This window comes from Phyllobates terribilis, unplaced genomic scaffold, assembly GCF_046119375.1.
Source record: "Phyllobates terribilis strain yellow unplaced genomic scaffold, ASM4611937v1 Scaffold_2__4_contigs__length_985480577, whole genome shotgun sequence".
NCBI classification, from domain to species: domain Eukaryota; kingdom Metazoa; phylum Chordata; class Amphibia; order Anura; family Dendrobatidae; genus Phyllobates; species Phyllobates terribilis.
The window spans coordinates 69,523,492-69,539,949 of record NW_027362762.1 but is presented as its reverse complement, the minus strand read 5'-3'; the positions used below and the strand labels follow the sequence as shown (position 1 = coordinate 69,539,949).

At 42.5% G+C, this 16,458-nt stretch overlaps 1 protein-coding gene across 4 annotated transcripts in view; it reads left to right on the top strand.

Annotated features, from left to right (window-relative positions):
* The window catches only part of LOC141192955 (neutral amino acid uniporter 4-like), a 271,000-nt gene that overhangs the window by 32,784 nt on the left and 221,758 nt on the right, over positions 1-16,458 (top strand). For all 4 annotated transcript variants that reach the window (XR_012266281.1, XM_073662071.1, XM_073662072.1 and 1 more), the window contains exons 3-8: positions 898-988; positions 2,729-2,817; positions 3,579-3,674; positions 8,696-8,780; positions 12,837-13,046; positions 15,116-15,214. Coding sequence is in view for 3 of the 4 variants with exons in the window: in XM_073662071.1 (XP_073518172.1) it covers positions 898-988; positions 2,729-2,817; positions 3,579-3,674; positions 8,696-8,780; positions 12,837-13,046; positions 15,116-15,214 (670 nt within the window). In the remaining variant the exon portion in view is untranslated. The remainder of the gene's footprint in view (positions 1-897; positions 989-2,728; positions 2,818-3,578; positions 3,675-8,695; positions 8,781-12,836; positions 13,047-15,115; positions 15,215-16,458) is intronic.

Below are 16,458 nucleotides of genomic sequence, written 5' to 3'. Positions count from 1 at the left end.
TGCTGCTTCCCCCCCCATAAGGGTGCGTCGCCTGCTGCTCCCCCCCCCTCACCCACAAGGGTGTGTCTTCTGCTGCTTCCCCCCCCCCCATAAGGGTGTGTCGTCTGCTGCTCCCCCTCCACACAAGGGTGCGTCTGCTGCTTCCCCCCCCATAAGGGTGCGTCGCCTGCTGCTCCCCCCCCTCACCCACAAGGGTGTGTCTTCTGCTGCTTCCCCCCCCCCATAAGGGTGTGTCGTCTGCTGCTCCCCCTCCACACAAGGGTGCGTCTGCTGCTTCCCCCCCCATAAGGGTGCGTCGCCTGCTGCTTCCCCCCTCCACCCAAAGGTGCGTCGCCTGCTGCTTTCCCCCCTCCATGCAAAGGTGCGTCGCCTGCTGCTTCCCCCCTCCCCCACCCACAAGGGTGCGTCGCTTGCTGCTTCCACCCCTACCCCACGCACATGGGTGCGTCGTCTGCTACTCCCCCTCCCCCACCCCTCTCCATAACACAGATTTTCTCTGATTGGCGAAGAGGGGGATAACATGAAGAAACGTTCCTGTATCCTCTGGGGTCTCTGGATGCTGTATAGGGGGAGATGGCAGTGTCAGGCTGTAGCTAGTATAAGGGGCAATGACGTGAATCCATTGTTGCTTTGAGGTCATTGGATTTTGTACAGGGATAAGATGACTGTAGTAGGATGTGGTTGATGGGAGGGGTGATGACATGAAGAAAAGGTCCTGTATCCTCCTGGGGTCACAGAAGGCTAGACGGCCATAAGTCATTATAGCTTCCTCTCTTCCTTACTCACATAGAACCTTGAAGGAAAACTTTCCCCATTGTTCCCTGACTTTAAATGAGTCCTGCACCATCGGACCTAGAATATGGGGTGAAGTCACAGCTTTCTGATTTTCCTTCGCAGGTTCGTTCAGACACTAATACATGTTTTAAAAGGGAACATCGGGACCGGTCTTCTCGGGCTGCCTCTTGCCATGAAAAATGCAGGAATTTTGGTAAGTCCTCCTTCCCTCCCTGTAATAAAGCTGACAATCAGCAGCAGATAGTGCTCCATTGTCATGTACGGAGCCTGTCATCTCCTATTCATCCCTTTCTATACCGTGTATCATCTGCTTCTTCTCTCTTGATTTTTCATTGTGACCCTAACAATGAATTTAAGAATTCCTCCAGGTGTTACGTTCCTAATGCTGCTGCCTAAAAATCTCTCTGCTATAAATTTAAAGTCCACATTTTAGCCCTGTGTCGTATTTAGGCAATCTCTATACATTATTTATTTCTTAATATATGTTTATAGCTGCCGCAGTGCCATTTTTTTTTTTATAGACATAGATTTAATAGCATTTTAATTCCCTGCAGCTACCACTAGATGGAGCTTACTGCATACAGTGTTACTATTGAACTCAATAGTAGCACTGTATGCAGTGAGCTCCTGAGCTCCCCCTAGTGGTGGCTGCAGGTAAGCAGTGTGTTTTGTTTTAGTTGTATGTCATTGAAGGGGAGTTTGGGCTCTGTATCAGAAAAAATAAAGCTAATGCTATAAATATATATTAAAGGGCTTTTACACCTGGGGGAGGACAATGTTTTTTTTTCACTGAAATGCACGTCATTGGGGCTAAAAATAATTTTTGCAATTTAAAATTTTGCATTATTTGCCTTCTATAGCCTGTGTGTTGGACTATCTATTGTTGGCTGTCTTTTTCTTAGCTCCTTTCAGCTGATTTATGGCCACAGACAAAACAAAAATCCTGTAAAAGCAAAACGGGGCAAAAACTTTTACCGAATCCCAATTGCTAAAATTATTTTTAGCCGCTATTACATGCATTTAAGTAAAAAAAAAAAAAAAAAAAAAAAAGTCCCCTTATATAGGATAGTTTGTTTTATTGGTTCCAAAAAGTTAAAAACGATGTGATATTCACTTTATTAGCCCAATATTAATACTTACCCACTGGATAGTTGATAACTATGTGATTGGTGGGGATAAAGCCAAAGGGTTGCTTTATCATTCCATGCAACCTACTTTACAAATGCAGTTTATAAGCAAAATTTACAGACTTTGTTTGCAATTAAACAATGAGAAAAGAAAAATTAAAATTTTTGAACACAACTCATGTAACAAGTGGTTTTGACGTTTCCTCGATGCCTGTACTGAAGAAAGTTGATGGCTCGGTCTAAGTGATGCCTGTACTAAAGCATGGCATGGGCTCGGTGATGCTTATAGTGAAGCATGGCTTGGTTTTGGTCTCGGTGATTCTTACAGTGAAGCATGGTGGTGGCTCTGTGATGCCTATAATGAAACATGGAGGTGACTCGATGATGCTTACAGTGAAGCATGGCGGTGGCTCTGTGATACTTTCAGTGAAGCTTGGCGGTGGCTCGATAATGCCTGTAGTGAAACATGGTGGTGACTTGGTGATGCCTACAGTGAAGCATGACTGTGGCTCGGTGATACCTACAGTGAAGCATGGTGGTGGCTCGGTGAGGTCTACAGTGGAGGAAAAGATTGATTTAATAAAGTATCAGGAATTCTTAGGAGACAACATCGCGTCTTCTGTGGGGAAGCTGAAGCTCGGCCCGTTTTAGACCTTCCAACAGGACAATGGTGCTAATTATTTAAAATTGTTTTTCTTTATAATTGCAAACAGCAGGAAGTCTGTAGGGTTTGCACACAACCATGTTGATTTTGCTATACATTGCTCATATATACATTGACCGGTGTTTCATTTTTCTCCTTCCAGTTGGGACCATTGAGCCTGTTATTTTTTGGCATCGTCTCCATTCATTGTATGAACATATTGGTTCGTTGCAGCCATTTTTTATGCCAAAGGTAAGAGGCGTCGGATGGTTATTGTGCTTTAATTTTTTTTTTTAGTCCATTATACAGATGAGGGCAGAACCTCAATCACAGCCCAAAAGGGGTTGAAAATCCGCTTCCTATGATGCATTTGACCTAAGCTGCACCTTTAAAAGCATTTACCTTCTCTGAAATACTCGAAGTTCCCATGAAATAACCATTGAGCTTTTTTTCTGAGAACTCTGTGCTCTGTGTTGTAATATTCCTCTCTTGTTCCTCCTGGAAACGTGAAAAATGTCACACTGGAGTGAGACCCTACACACTGATTCTGTCAGTTTTTCCTAAATAAAACTCATAGGGCCCTGATTCATTATTGCATTTGTGCCCGTTTTGTCTTCGTTTTTGGTGTTTTTCGCTCTCTCTTTCATTTGCGTCTTATTCGGCCATTAAATTTTTGTTTTTAAAGTGTATTTTATGTGTTTGCTTGTTTGTTTCGAGGGTTTGGGGTTTCCAGATATTTTCAGCTGATTCATCAATTGCAATTTTTATTTTTATTTTTAAAAAGATTGTTTTGCTTTTCCATAAATGTGCTCCTCTCCTCTGCGGTAATTTTGTGTATGTCTGAAAATTTTAGCGCAAATTTAGTTACATGTTAGCGCAATATGCAACTTATTTTTTTGCACTAAAAAGTCACTAAAATGGTTAAATACAAAATTAAGGAACATTTATTTTTTCTTGCCGGTCACTATTTTATATAGTTGTTATTACTTTTATGTTTGTTCGTGTCATTTTAGGTACAAAAAGGCAAATTTAGGCTACAGCGAAACAGTCGGGCTAGCCTTGGAAGTGGGACCTGTGAAATTCCTCCAGCAACATGCCACGTCTGGAAAGTAAGTCTGTGGTACAACAAGCATAGCAGGACAGTGGTTCCCTCCTGGGTCGTCTTCCATGAAGTCCACTTTGGCCAAGACTATGACGGTCGGTGCGATCTGACACTGATGGACCTTGACCTTGAAGATCACCTCTAATCTCTTGGCTCTTTGGTTCCCATTCATATAACCCATCTTTTCATTTTGTCATCAGTTTTCCTCCACTTCCATTCAGTGATTGGGCAGAGTGAATTGCTCTGCTTAGTCATAGAGAACCGTCAATATTGTCTTTCTGAATGGGACTGAACTGCAGTACTAGGTACAGCCATATGATGGAGCTATGCCTAAACAATAGGTGGAGTCTGAGCTCCTGAGCACAGTGACTTCTTCAGTCTACTGATCAACTGGGGCCCAGATGTCGAATCTTTGATAATTAACGTCTGATGGCCGATCCTTAAGATTTAACCAGGATTTTCTTCATTGTACGATAATGAGTGATCGTGTAACATCAGGAATTGTGATAAAAAAAAAAAAAAAAAAAAAATGACCAGTACTCACCTGTTTGATCCCCGACACTCCAGCATGGCTGCCTGTCATGCACAGTGTAGGAAAGACAAAGTTCGACACGAAGGGATGAGGGGAAGGGAGCCCAGACACTAGGGAAAGGGGAAAGTGGAGACCTGCTGGCTGATCTACAATCTCCCTGTCTTACCCTACTGTTCCTATATTGGTTCCTCACCAATCGCCGCACATGAACCTATCCCTGTATTTTCTTAGTACTTGGCCCTTGATAGGGAAGGGGGTGGATGAGCGCTAGTCGATCCCCACTGACAACTAAAGACAACAAGGGGAGACAGATACGGGGGAAGTAGCTTAGCTTGAGTCAACTCGAAGTCGATCGCAGCATTGCGGGGGCAAGGGGGGAGGTGATCGCTGTACTCGCCTCTCTTGCCGGCGTCCAGCGATGTCTTCGGCGGCTTTCGGTTATAGTCATGACGACCCGATGTCGTTATGACAACATCCGGGTCTCCAGGAGGCAGGACATTACTTTGGTCATGCGCAGTGCACGACCAAAGTAATGTCTCCCTGTGTGCAGCGCTGACAGGCTGCATAGCTTAGGGAGCTGCTGCTCTCTATTCTATACAGACGATCAGGCTGCAAAAAGTGAAAGTCCCATAGTGGGACAAAGTGTAAGAGTAAAAAAAAAAGGGTAGGAAAGTGAAAAAAAAATAAAAAATATTGTAAACATATTTAAAAAAGAAAATAATAATCCCCAAAAAATAAAAATAAATTGCACCCATAATATTTATTTATTATGAAAAAAAACAAAAAAACAATAAAAGTACAATATTTAGTATTGCTGCGTCCAGAACGACCTGACCTATAAAACTGTCCCGCTAGTTAACCCCTTGGCTGTGACGGCATCCAGATGAGCCGAGTTCATGTCCAATGAACTCAGCTCACCTCATGCACGTCACTGACAGCGTGGGAAAATTCTCCTGCGCTTGCGGGGAGCGTGAGAGAATTCTCCTACGCTCACGGCAAGCGCAGGAGAATTTTCCCACGCTGTCAGTGACGTGCATGAGGTGAGCTGAGTTCATTGGACATGAACTCGGCTCATCTGGATGCCGTCACAGCCAGACACTGAGGAGCACAAGCATGCCTGCGCTTCTCAGTGTCTGCGGCATGGCAAGCTGGATGGCAGCTTTTGGCTGTGATCCAGCCTGTCATGTGAATGTAGCAGAGCTGGAGCCGTCCTGGGAACCATGGAAAGGTAAGGATGAGGTTGGTTTATTATTTTACTTTTATTGCAGGAGATCGTTGGCTTCTTCTGGAATGGGCGTGATGGTAGGTATGGTTTAATTTAGAACAATAAAGAATTGTGTCTTTATTTCAATTAAAGGACTTTATTCTGGGTGTTTTGTGTTTTTTTTAACTTTCACTATGGGGTTAGTAATGGGGGTGTCTTATAGACTCCTCTCCATTACTAACCTGGGCTTGATGTCAGCTGGCATTATAAGCTTACATCAACCCCAGCCCTATTACCCCACTGCCACCGCTACAGGGCAGTGGGAAGAGCGAGGCTAAGTGCCAGAATTGGCGCATCCTATGGATGCGCCATTTCTGGGGCGGCTGACGGCTGGTGTTTCTAGCCTGGGAGGGGGCCAATATTCATGGCTCCCTTCCTGGGCTATTAATATCAGCCCCCAGCTGTCTGCCTAGCCTTAGCTAGCTATTAAAATAGGGGGGACCCCACGTCATTTTTTTGGGGGGGGTCCCCCATTTTAATAGCTGGTAAAGGCTAGGTATTCAGCTGGGGGCTGATATTAGTAGCCTGGGAAGCTCCGTGGGTATTACCCCCTTCCCAGGCTTCAAACATCTGCCCCAGCTGTCTGCTTAACCTCCGCTAGAGACTAAAATTACGGGGAACCCCACGCCAATTTTTTTTTTTAATAAATCCTTTATTTTAACACTAAATGACAAGTACAGTAACCAACACTGTCACTGTACTTCATATATATGTGACTGACATGTTTCTATCTATCTAATCTATTGTATTCTGTTCTTAGTTGTCGGGTACCGGTGTATGCCGCTGCTGAATTGCCGGCTTTTCATGTTTCACTGTTGGCACTGTTCCCATCGATTTGGGCAACCACTGTAATGCTACAACCACCATGGCTGCGGCATTACAGTGAGTGACAGACAATCCCTGCATATTTGGTGCTCTAAATAGCGCCAGACATGCAGGACGGGGACCCGAGCATCCGCCCGAGCATCTCGAAAGTACTCGGCGAGCTCCGAGCCTCACTAATAAAAAAACAATATAAATGCGGTACCGCTGTAAACGTACTGATCCGAAGAATAAAGCTGCCTTATCAATTTTACCACACGCCTAATGACATTAAAAAAAAAAAAAGCATAAAAACATTTCCTGACTTGTTGGTTTTTGTTTATTCTGCCTCACAAAAATCTGAATAGAAAGCGATCAAAAAATGTCAACTCGTCCCGCAAAAAACAAGCCGTCACATGACTGTCTGCCGAAATATGGAAAAATTATAGCTCTCAAAATATGGCGCTGCAAAAGCTAGTCTTTGCAAAAAAAGCGTCTCTTAGTGTGTGACAGCTGTCAGTCATAAAAACCCGATATAAATCTGGTATCTCTGTAATCGCACCGACCCAAAGAATAAAGTAATCTCATCACTTATACCGCACGAGATATTATGACTTGCTTTCTTTTTTATTTTTAATGCATCGTAGCAATAAAAAATTGTTGAAAAAACACTTAAATTACAGACGATGGAGATTTCCTCTGGCACGGGTGCACAAAACGCAGCGGACAGAAAGCGGAATGTTTGCATCTTATTTATCAGCTCGGAATACTTGTGTTTCTTGTGCTCCCGCTGACTTCCATTTATTTCTCGCCTGCACCTCTCGCGATCAGTCGTTTATCTCTTGCTCCTTTTCTTGCGGCGCCCTCCCCAGACTTTATCACTTTGTTTTCTAGGATGTTTTACTTATTTTTCTTGTCCCGCATCCTTTGTTATGAGCGGAGTAGATACCGTATCTCCTTGCTCCAGCCCGGCGCTCTGTGTCTCACTGATTAGCCTCCGCACTGATAAAACTCGGGGGCTATTTCAGACAATACTACAGATTGTAGAAGGCTGCGCCGCTCACACTTTAACCATTTACCCCCCCATGTATTGCCTGACTGCAGCAGCAGACGTCTGGAAGAAACTCTTGTCTTCTTGTTTCCATCTATTGCATTTGTACTTGTAACGTTTGCTGTAAAGGGAGACGATGATGCATAATAATATTGCTTAGTAAGGTCCAAAATGTTCAAATGATCATGCAAAATTGCTGGGTATTCCTATCTCCAAGATCCTTAACCAATTTGTAGTAAATGCAATTATAATAATATTAGCAAATACCTCCAATTAGAAATGTAGTATAGTTCTTCTGCTTTGCTATGTCACTTACTCCATGTGCAGGGAATTGCAGTAGCTTAAGTATCCATGGTTATGGCCACTAACAACTAACTAACTGTCACTATAAGCGTGTTCATAACCATGGATACCTAAGCAATGCCCTGCACCTCGGGTAAGCAACATAGCGAATCAGAAGAACTGTACTACATTTCTAATTGAATGTATTTGCTAATATTACTATTATTATTACATATACAACATATTGCGATAAGAATGCCCCTTTAACTTTTTTTTTAATTTTTTTTTTACAGTTTTTCATTGATCTACCTGTAGAACAGCTTGTTTTTTTGTGTAAAATGAGTTGTAATGTACTGAAATTTTTTTTTATACGGAGTTGAAATGGGAGAAAAACAAAATCCCGTATTGTTTTTTTTTTAGGTGGGGAGGGTTTGTTTACGATGAAAACATATAATTTTTTTTATATTTTTTTAAAACATTTTTTAATTTATACTACATTTTTTTTATTTTTTTTAGTCCCCATAGGGGACTTGAACCTGCGATCATTTGATCACTTGTGCTACATGCTGCTGTGCTACAGTATAGCAGTATATAGTGAAACTGACAATCTCCTATGAAGGCCAGACACAGGACCAAGATGGCAGCTAGGGCAGCCTTCAGTAGTGCTTTTAATTAAAGGCACCCCACTTTGGCTCTTAAATGGGGACCATTTCATTTATTGTGCAGCATTCACACACGATCATCAGTTGATCTACACTTTACTGACCGTTCACCTTTGGCTGCAGCAGTAAGAAATGTTGGAGACGGATAAAACTTTTAATGCAGCTTTGGACACGACTAGAATATAATAGTAACACAAGATCACTATAAGAAGAGTAAAGGCAAATGTTTACCATTGAAGACCTGACTGTATAAACTGCACAATGTTGCTGGAAGCCGGAGCTGCACTCTAGGCCGTTGTTACAGGGAGATGCCGTGTATGTCGATAACGGAGGCTCTCCAGGCTGCAGGATAAATAAATCATCTGCTTTCTGAAGTTGTAGCTTCTATTAATTTCTGTCCTCACTTGATCCCTTGTTTTCTTTTTTATCCCCACAGGAATATTATAGATTTTGCTCTGGTGGCCACACAGCTGGGGTTCTGCAGCGTTTACTTTGTCTTCCTGGCTGAGAACGTGAAGCAAGTGAGTATCCAGCGCTGCGGCCGCTGTTCATCACTTTTGTAATAATTGAAATTCAATTTATGTGACTTTAGATCCGTCATCGCTGGTTGTTTGTATAACCATATTAAGGTGCAAATGTTAGGCGAGACAAAAAACTGACCAGCACTTCCTAAAAGAATGACACAAGTGTGAACAGGTGCTAGATATTATATATGTAGCAAAGTCTGTAACAGGCACTGTGTGCACTAGAATGTATGCAGGTATTGAATATATGAAATGTATACTGTGTTTCTGCCATATAGACTACACTTACAAAAATTAAGATACTTAATGCCCAAGTTGGCCAATTTGTGTGTGCCCACCAGCCACAACAAGGTGACCTCTATCTAGAAGGACCCTAACCATTTCTATCAGATATGCCATTGGCATAGCGGTCCTCTCATCAGTCCGAAGCTGTTTTTCATTAGCATTGGATCCTACCTGCCCTTTAAACTTGTTTACTATTTGCCCAGGAGAGGCATATCTGATATAAATGATTAAGGCCCCTCCAGTGAGAGGGCGCCTTGTTGTGGCTAGTGGGCACACATGAATTGGCCAATTTGTGCGCTAAGTACCTTAATTTTATAACTTCAGTCTATACGACAGTAATGCAGCTTATATTTCACATATTCGATGTTTGCACATCTTTGCCTATAAAGACGCTGCTTCGATCTCTGGTTTGTAAATATTAGGTGTGAATGTTAGCTTAGCTTGGTCTTGTTGCCCTCATTCAGCATAAGAATATAAACCTGGTTTTGGTGAACATACTAGTCTAACATGTCTAGGAACTGACCTGATTCTCATGCTTTGTGGTAGGTTCTATATTATCAGCATTATGCCTGCACTATAGGTGCAAGATCTTCCTTTCATTTTTTAATGAATAGCCTGCCCCTCTATACCCGTAGACAGATAAAGGCCCACCCTGACTTCCTGTAGACCAGTGATTCTCAACTCCAGTCCTCAAGACCCAACAGATCATGTTTTCAGCATTTCATTAGCATTACACAGGTAATAATTCCATCACTTGGGCAATACTAAGGAAATCCTGAAAACATGATCTGTTGGTGCGTCTTGAGGACTGAAGTTAAGAACCACAGCTGTAGACAGATAAAAACCCGCCCCAATTTCCTGTAGACCGTTATAATCCCACCCCAACTTCCTGTCCAGTGACAAAGACCCTCCCCGACTTCCTGTCCAATGATGAAGGTCCACCCCAACTTCCTGTCAATGATGAAAGCTGCCCCGACTTCCTTTCCAATGATAAAGCCCCTCCCCAACTTCCTGTTCAGTGATAAAGGCCTGCCCCGACTTCCTGTCCAGTGATAAAGGCATGCCCCGACTTCCTGTCCAGTGATAAAGGCCTGCCCCGACTTCCTGCTGAGAGATAACAACCCACCTCAAATTTTAGCCTCTGATAAGTGCCCTAATTCTAAGTAGGCTAGCGTGATATAGTTATGGTAGAGGACTGGAACTCTGGCCCAACTTATTGGTTGTAGCAATTATAGAAGTCCATATCTATACTTTAATGAACCTTGCAACTTAATTTAGGATAAGAAGCCAAACCAGACACTCTACGTACAGTCACACAGTTCGGTATGTATACTTCTCATCAGTGCAAAGCAGGAGGACTGATTTGTCTGGATGAGAGGCCTCTGACTGATGTCTAGGGGAAAAATGTTTTTCCTAGTGGAGAGTGTCTCAAACTGGTGTAAGGAGACTTAAAGGATATGCAGTGCTTTTCTGGTAATTTGTGGAAAAGGCTAAACCGGCGTAAGGAGACATTTAGGCCATGCATTTCTTCTCTGGAAATTTGTGGAAAGGGCCAAAATGGTGTAAGGAGACTGATAAGCCATGCAATGCTCATATTTAAATCCCCAGAGAAGCATTGCATGGCCTATCAGGCTCCTTACGCTCCTGACACTCATCACAAGGAGAAACGTTCCCCATTAGATCCCCTGTCAGAGGAAGCCAAATCAGATCTCCTGCTTTGTAATGATGAGGGGCAAACGTCCCAAAACATGGGTCTGCAAATAGTCTCTGGTTTAACTTCTTATCCTAAGTCATGTGGTAAGGAGAGTCCCTGTCCTCTTCCTCTCTGTACAGGCTATATACACTGCTCAAAAAAATAAAGGGAAGACTTAAATACCACAATCTAGATATCACTGAATGAAATATTCCAGTTGCAAATCTTTATTCATTACATAATGGAATGTGTTGAGAAGAATAAAACCATAAATGATCAATGTAAATCAAAATGAATACCCCATGGAGGTCTGGATTTGGAATGATACTCAAAATCAAAGGGGCAAATCAAATTACAGGCTGATCCAACTTCAGTGGAAATACCTCAAGACAAGGAAATGAGGCTCAGTATTGTGTGTGGCCTCCACGTGCCTGTATGACCTTCCTACAACGCCTGGGCATGCTCCTGATGAGGTTGCGGATGGTCTCCTGTGGGATCTCCTCCCAGACCTGGACTAAAGCATCCGCCAACTCCTGGACAGTCTGTGGTGCTATGGTGGATGGAACGAGACCTGATGTTCTTGATTGGATTCAGGTCAGTCCAAAGCATCAATGCCTTCATCTTGCAGGAACTGCTGACACACTTCAGCCACATGAGGTCCGGCATTGTCCTGCATTAGGAGGAACCCAGGGCCAACCGCACCAGTATATGGTCTCACAATGGGTCTGATGATCTCATCCCGGTTCCTAATGGCAGTCAGGCTACCTCTGGCGATCACATGGAGGGCGGTGCAGCCCTCCAAAGAAGTGCCACCCCACACCATTACTGACCCACTGCCAAACCGGTCATGCTGAAGGATGTTGCAGACAGCAGAACATTCTCAACGGCGTCTCCAGACTCTGTCACATGTGCTCAGTGTGAACCTGCTCTCATCCATGAAGAGCACAGGACGCCAATGTCAAATCTGCCAATCTTGGTGTAATCTGCAAATGCCAATCGCCCTGCACGGTGTTGGGCTGTAAGCACAACATGCCCTTGTGGACTTCGGGCCCTCATACTACCCTCATGGAGTCTGTTTCTGACAGTTTGAGCAGACCCATGGATGTTAGTGTTAGACCTATAGCAGGAGAAAATTTATTGTAAACATGCCAACACTATACATACCATTACCCAAATAGTTTTCTTCCAATCTTGTGCTTTTTTGCTATCAGGGAATAAATTATTACACAATTCAAATATAATAATATTTTTATTGATTGAAAAGACACCCGATGACAATGACTATTAAAAAATACATATAGCAATTAAAATGAAAAACAGGGAGGGCAAGGAACCATCAGCAGCATGTACACAGAGAACAACCAAAATCTAAATAAAGTGCACAGTGCCAATATTGTAAAAATCAATTTAAATGTATACAAAAAAATGTGTAAATGGACACAATTATGAATAGTATAACCTAATAGTCTCTATCCAGTTATAAAAAGTGCATAGTGCTAATAAATACCTAAATAAAATGCTTGAATAATAAATAAATATAGGAGAGTGCCCATGAGATACAAATAAATACAGCACATAGGTATAAATAAAGAGTAACTAACCATGAGCCATGCTGAGGATGTGTCCGTGCCGTCCCCCACTCCAACGCGCGTTTCACAAGGGCTTCTTCAGGGAGTGCCATCCGGGATGAGCCGCCCTACCTGAGCAACTTCTGTGGGTTGTGCTGCACAACAGCAGGAGAAATGATTCACAATCAGTGTTACTTCATAACTGGACATTTTGATTTCACAGAAGTGATTTACTTGTTACATTGCATTAAGTGTTCACTTAATTTTTTGAGCAGTGTGTGTATATATACATGTGGCTCACTCCCAGTGTTTGGAGACCACTGCTGCATACCCTCATTCAGCACATGTGCTACATTTTTATCTAGTAGGTGGCTCTAAGGATCAAGTTTTCCATCAGTGATGCCATTATATTTTGAGTTTCCAATTAGTTTCAGACTAAAATGTTACAGCCCATAAAAAAGCCGCAGTAACCACTTGTGACCTCGGCGACTCTTCGTGTTCTTGCAGGTGTTTGAAGCTTCCTTTGAGCACTATCCTCAGTACACAGGATCCGCAGGGAGATGGGATCTGGATCTGCGGCTCTACATGTTGTTATTCCTTCCCCTCATCATACCATTAGTATTTATAAGAGACTTGAAGAGCCTGTCGGTGTGCGCCTTCACAGCCAACGTGTCCATGGCAGTCAGTCTTGTTATCATTTATCAGTACGTCATGCGGGTAAGTGACACCGCTCCTGCCTTATTATATTAATGACTCTGTTCCTTAGATTATCCACTAGGCAACAGAAGAGACACCTGGTAAATAAGTGGATTTATCGGAAAACCTCTAAAGGCGAACACCACGGCCACCCAGTAAACCCTGTTGATGTATAATATGATTCCCCTGAGGTGTACACAAGGACAATATGATATGTGCAGCGCCATTTTTTGCCATTAAACATTTATGGAGTGACAATTTATGGCTTACATAAGAGCAGATCCCTCAGAGCTGCACTCACTATTCTGCTGGTGCAGTCACTGTGTACATACATTACATTACTGATCCTGAGTTACATCCTGTATTATACTCCAGAGCTGCACTCACTATTCTGCTGGTGCAGTCACTGTGTACATACATTACATTACTGATCCTGCGTTACATCCTGCATTATACTCCAGAGCTGCACTCACTATTCTGCTGGTGCAGTCTCTGTGTACATACATTACATTACTGATCCTGAGTTACATCCTGTATTATACTGCAGAGCTGCACTCACTATTCTGCTGGTGCAGTCACTGTGTACATACATTACGTTACTAATCCTGAGTTACATCCTGTATTATACTCCAGAGCTGCAGTCTCTGTGTACATACATTACATTACTGATCCTATACTGTTCCTGAGTTACATCCTGTATTATACTCCAGAGCTGCACTCACTATTCTGCTGGTGCAGTCACTGTGTACATACATTACATTACTGATCCTGAGTTACATCCTGTATTATCCTCCAGAGCTGCACTCACTATTCTGCTGGTGCAGTCACTGTGTACATACATTACATTACTGATCCTGAGTTACACCCTGTATTATACTCCAGAGCTGCACTCACTATTCTGCTGGTGCAGTCACTGTGTACATACATTACATTACTGATCCTGTACTGATCCTGAGTTACATCCTGTATTATACTCCAAACCTGCACTCACTATTCTGCTGGTGCAGTCACTGTGTATATACATTACATTACTGATCCTGAGTTACACCCTGTATTATCCTCCAGAGCTGCACTCGCTATTCTGCTGATGCAGTCACTGTGTACATACATTACTGATTACTGAATCAGGAGTACCTGTCTTCAGGACCCCCCTCACCACTGGTCTTGATGAATCTGGCCCATAGTGTTTCATTTTCATGTCCATGACCTTGGGGTATGTGCACACATTACATTTTTGCATCTCTTGGCAGAAAAACGCTCCGTAAAATAGACACGTTTTTGGTTGATTTTTGATGCTTTTTTTTATCGTTTTTGATGGAAATTTCCCCCCACTCATTAGTATAGGTGAGATCTGCAGTAAAAACATTAATAGAATTAACATGCTGCAGATTTTAATGCCAAAGATGACCATAGACTTAGGGTATGTGCACACATTAAATATTTGGTGCTGAAATGTCTGCACCATTTCAGCATCTCTTGGCTGGAAAAAAAAACTGTGTAAAATAGACGTGTTTTTGATGCGTCTTTTACATGCTTTTTGGTGCAGGTTTTTCCCCGCTCATTAGTATAAGTGAAATCTGCAGCAAAAACGCTGAAAGAATTGACATGCTGCAGATTTAACTCTGCAAGATAAAAATTAGCGTTTGTATAAGACTGTAGGATTTTCATTTGCTTTGCTGGCATCAGGTAACCATTCAGGTTTTGTGACAAATGTACACTGAAAAAAAACTGAGAAAAACAATTCTGCAACGTGTGCACAGGCCCTAGATAATTTTCCCCACCATTGGTAGTTTTCCCCCACCATCGGTAGTTTTCCCCCCACCATCGGTAGTTTTCCCCCCACCATCGGTAGTTTTCCCCCCACCATCGGTAGTTTTCCCCCCACCATCGGTAGTTTTCCCCCCACCATTGGTAGTTTTCCCCCACCATCCTGATTAGTGAGGTTCTTACCGTCTTCTTTACTAAATCCGTCACAGAACCGCAGCACGCAGCGATGTAGCTCTGTCATTTTGAAGTTGGGACGTTTTAATCCGTGCCGCCGCTGCATCTCTACAATCGAGATTAACCTTTACAACCATTTCTTTCCTCAGAATATTTCAGATCCTCGGACGCTCCCTTTGTCGTCAAATTGGAAGAAATATCCGCTCTTTTTTGGAACGGCCATATTTGCCTTTGAAGGAATTGGAGTGGTGAGTTTGTACCTTATTATAGGGGTTTCCCATCTTAGAATGTTTTGGCCTACAGCCAGGAAACGATTATAGGGGCACTCGTGCAGATCCCTGCCCACAGGAATTCATCTATGTTGAAGTTCCTTGCACCACGAGTGGCCGGGAGTGAAGCTCTGCAGGAAAAATAAAACCAAAAACTTCAGCGCTGTGTCATAATGAGAACAGAAGCATGCTAATAGATTTTTTTTTTTTAAATATGTAAAACATTTCTAGTTTGATGGGGATTTCAAAAAATGCAAAAATGAAAAAAAAAATTCAAAAATATTTTTTGAATGTATCCTCATTGCATAAAAGGAATTCTAGAATTTTCACAACGACCTTAAAAGTTTGTCATGCATTAAAAAAGGCTTCATAAAAAGACTAAAAAGTTATAGCTGCTGAAATAAAGAGCCAAACGATTAAATACATCTTTAAGGAGTTACAGGGTATAGATACCTTTTTGTGTTATTTTTTAAATGTAAATGCATGAATTTTGGGATGAAAATAATTATTGCAATTGAGTGTCATTTAAAAAAAATTGCACGGTTTGGTTTTTAAGGCTGTCTGTTTCCCTTCTCATTGTTGACTGCAAAATGAGTTAACTAGGGGGTCCTCCAGTGAGCTCGATCTAACAGATCTTGCAGCTCTTTGAGCAGTTAATTACTGCACATTTTCAGCTGATTTATGACCCCAAACCACATAAAAGGAGAGCTGAACTTTTATGTGGTTGGAAATCTGATGAGTGGAGCCCAATGGGATCCTAATTCAAATCCCACCACGGACAACATCTGCAAGGAGTATGTATGTTCTCCCCGTGTTTCTGTGGGTTTCCTCCGGGTTTTCCGGTTTCCTTCCACACTCCAGACACATACTGATAGGGAATTTAGATTGTGAGCCCCAATGGGGACAGCAATGATAATGTCTGTAAAGCGTTGTGGAATTCATGGCGCTATAGAAGAGAGTAAAATCAATAAATAAGGGTTTCAATCTTACTCAGCAAAACAAGCTCACTGATGGATACTCAGTTAACTCATTCTGCAGTTAGCAAGAAGGGAAATGGTGCAAAAATGTATAAGGAAATTATTTTTATCGCCACTCCTGTCCACAGAGCCTTTTGACAGTCAGGAGGAGCTGCAATACCAGAAACAACCTGTGGTCCAGTGGGGGCGATGTTTTTTTAATGAAACAGCGGAGGTCGCCTACTGTCACATAGAAAGATCCTGGGA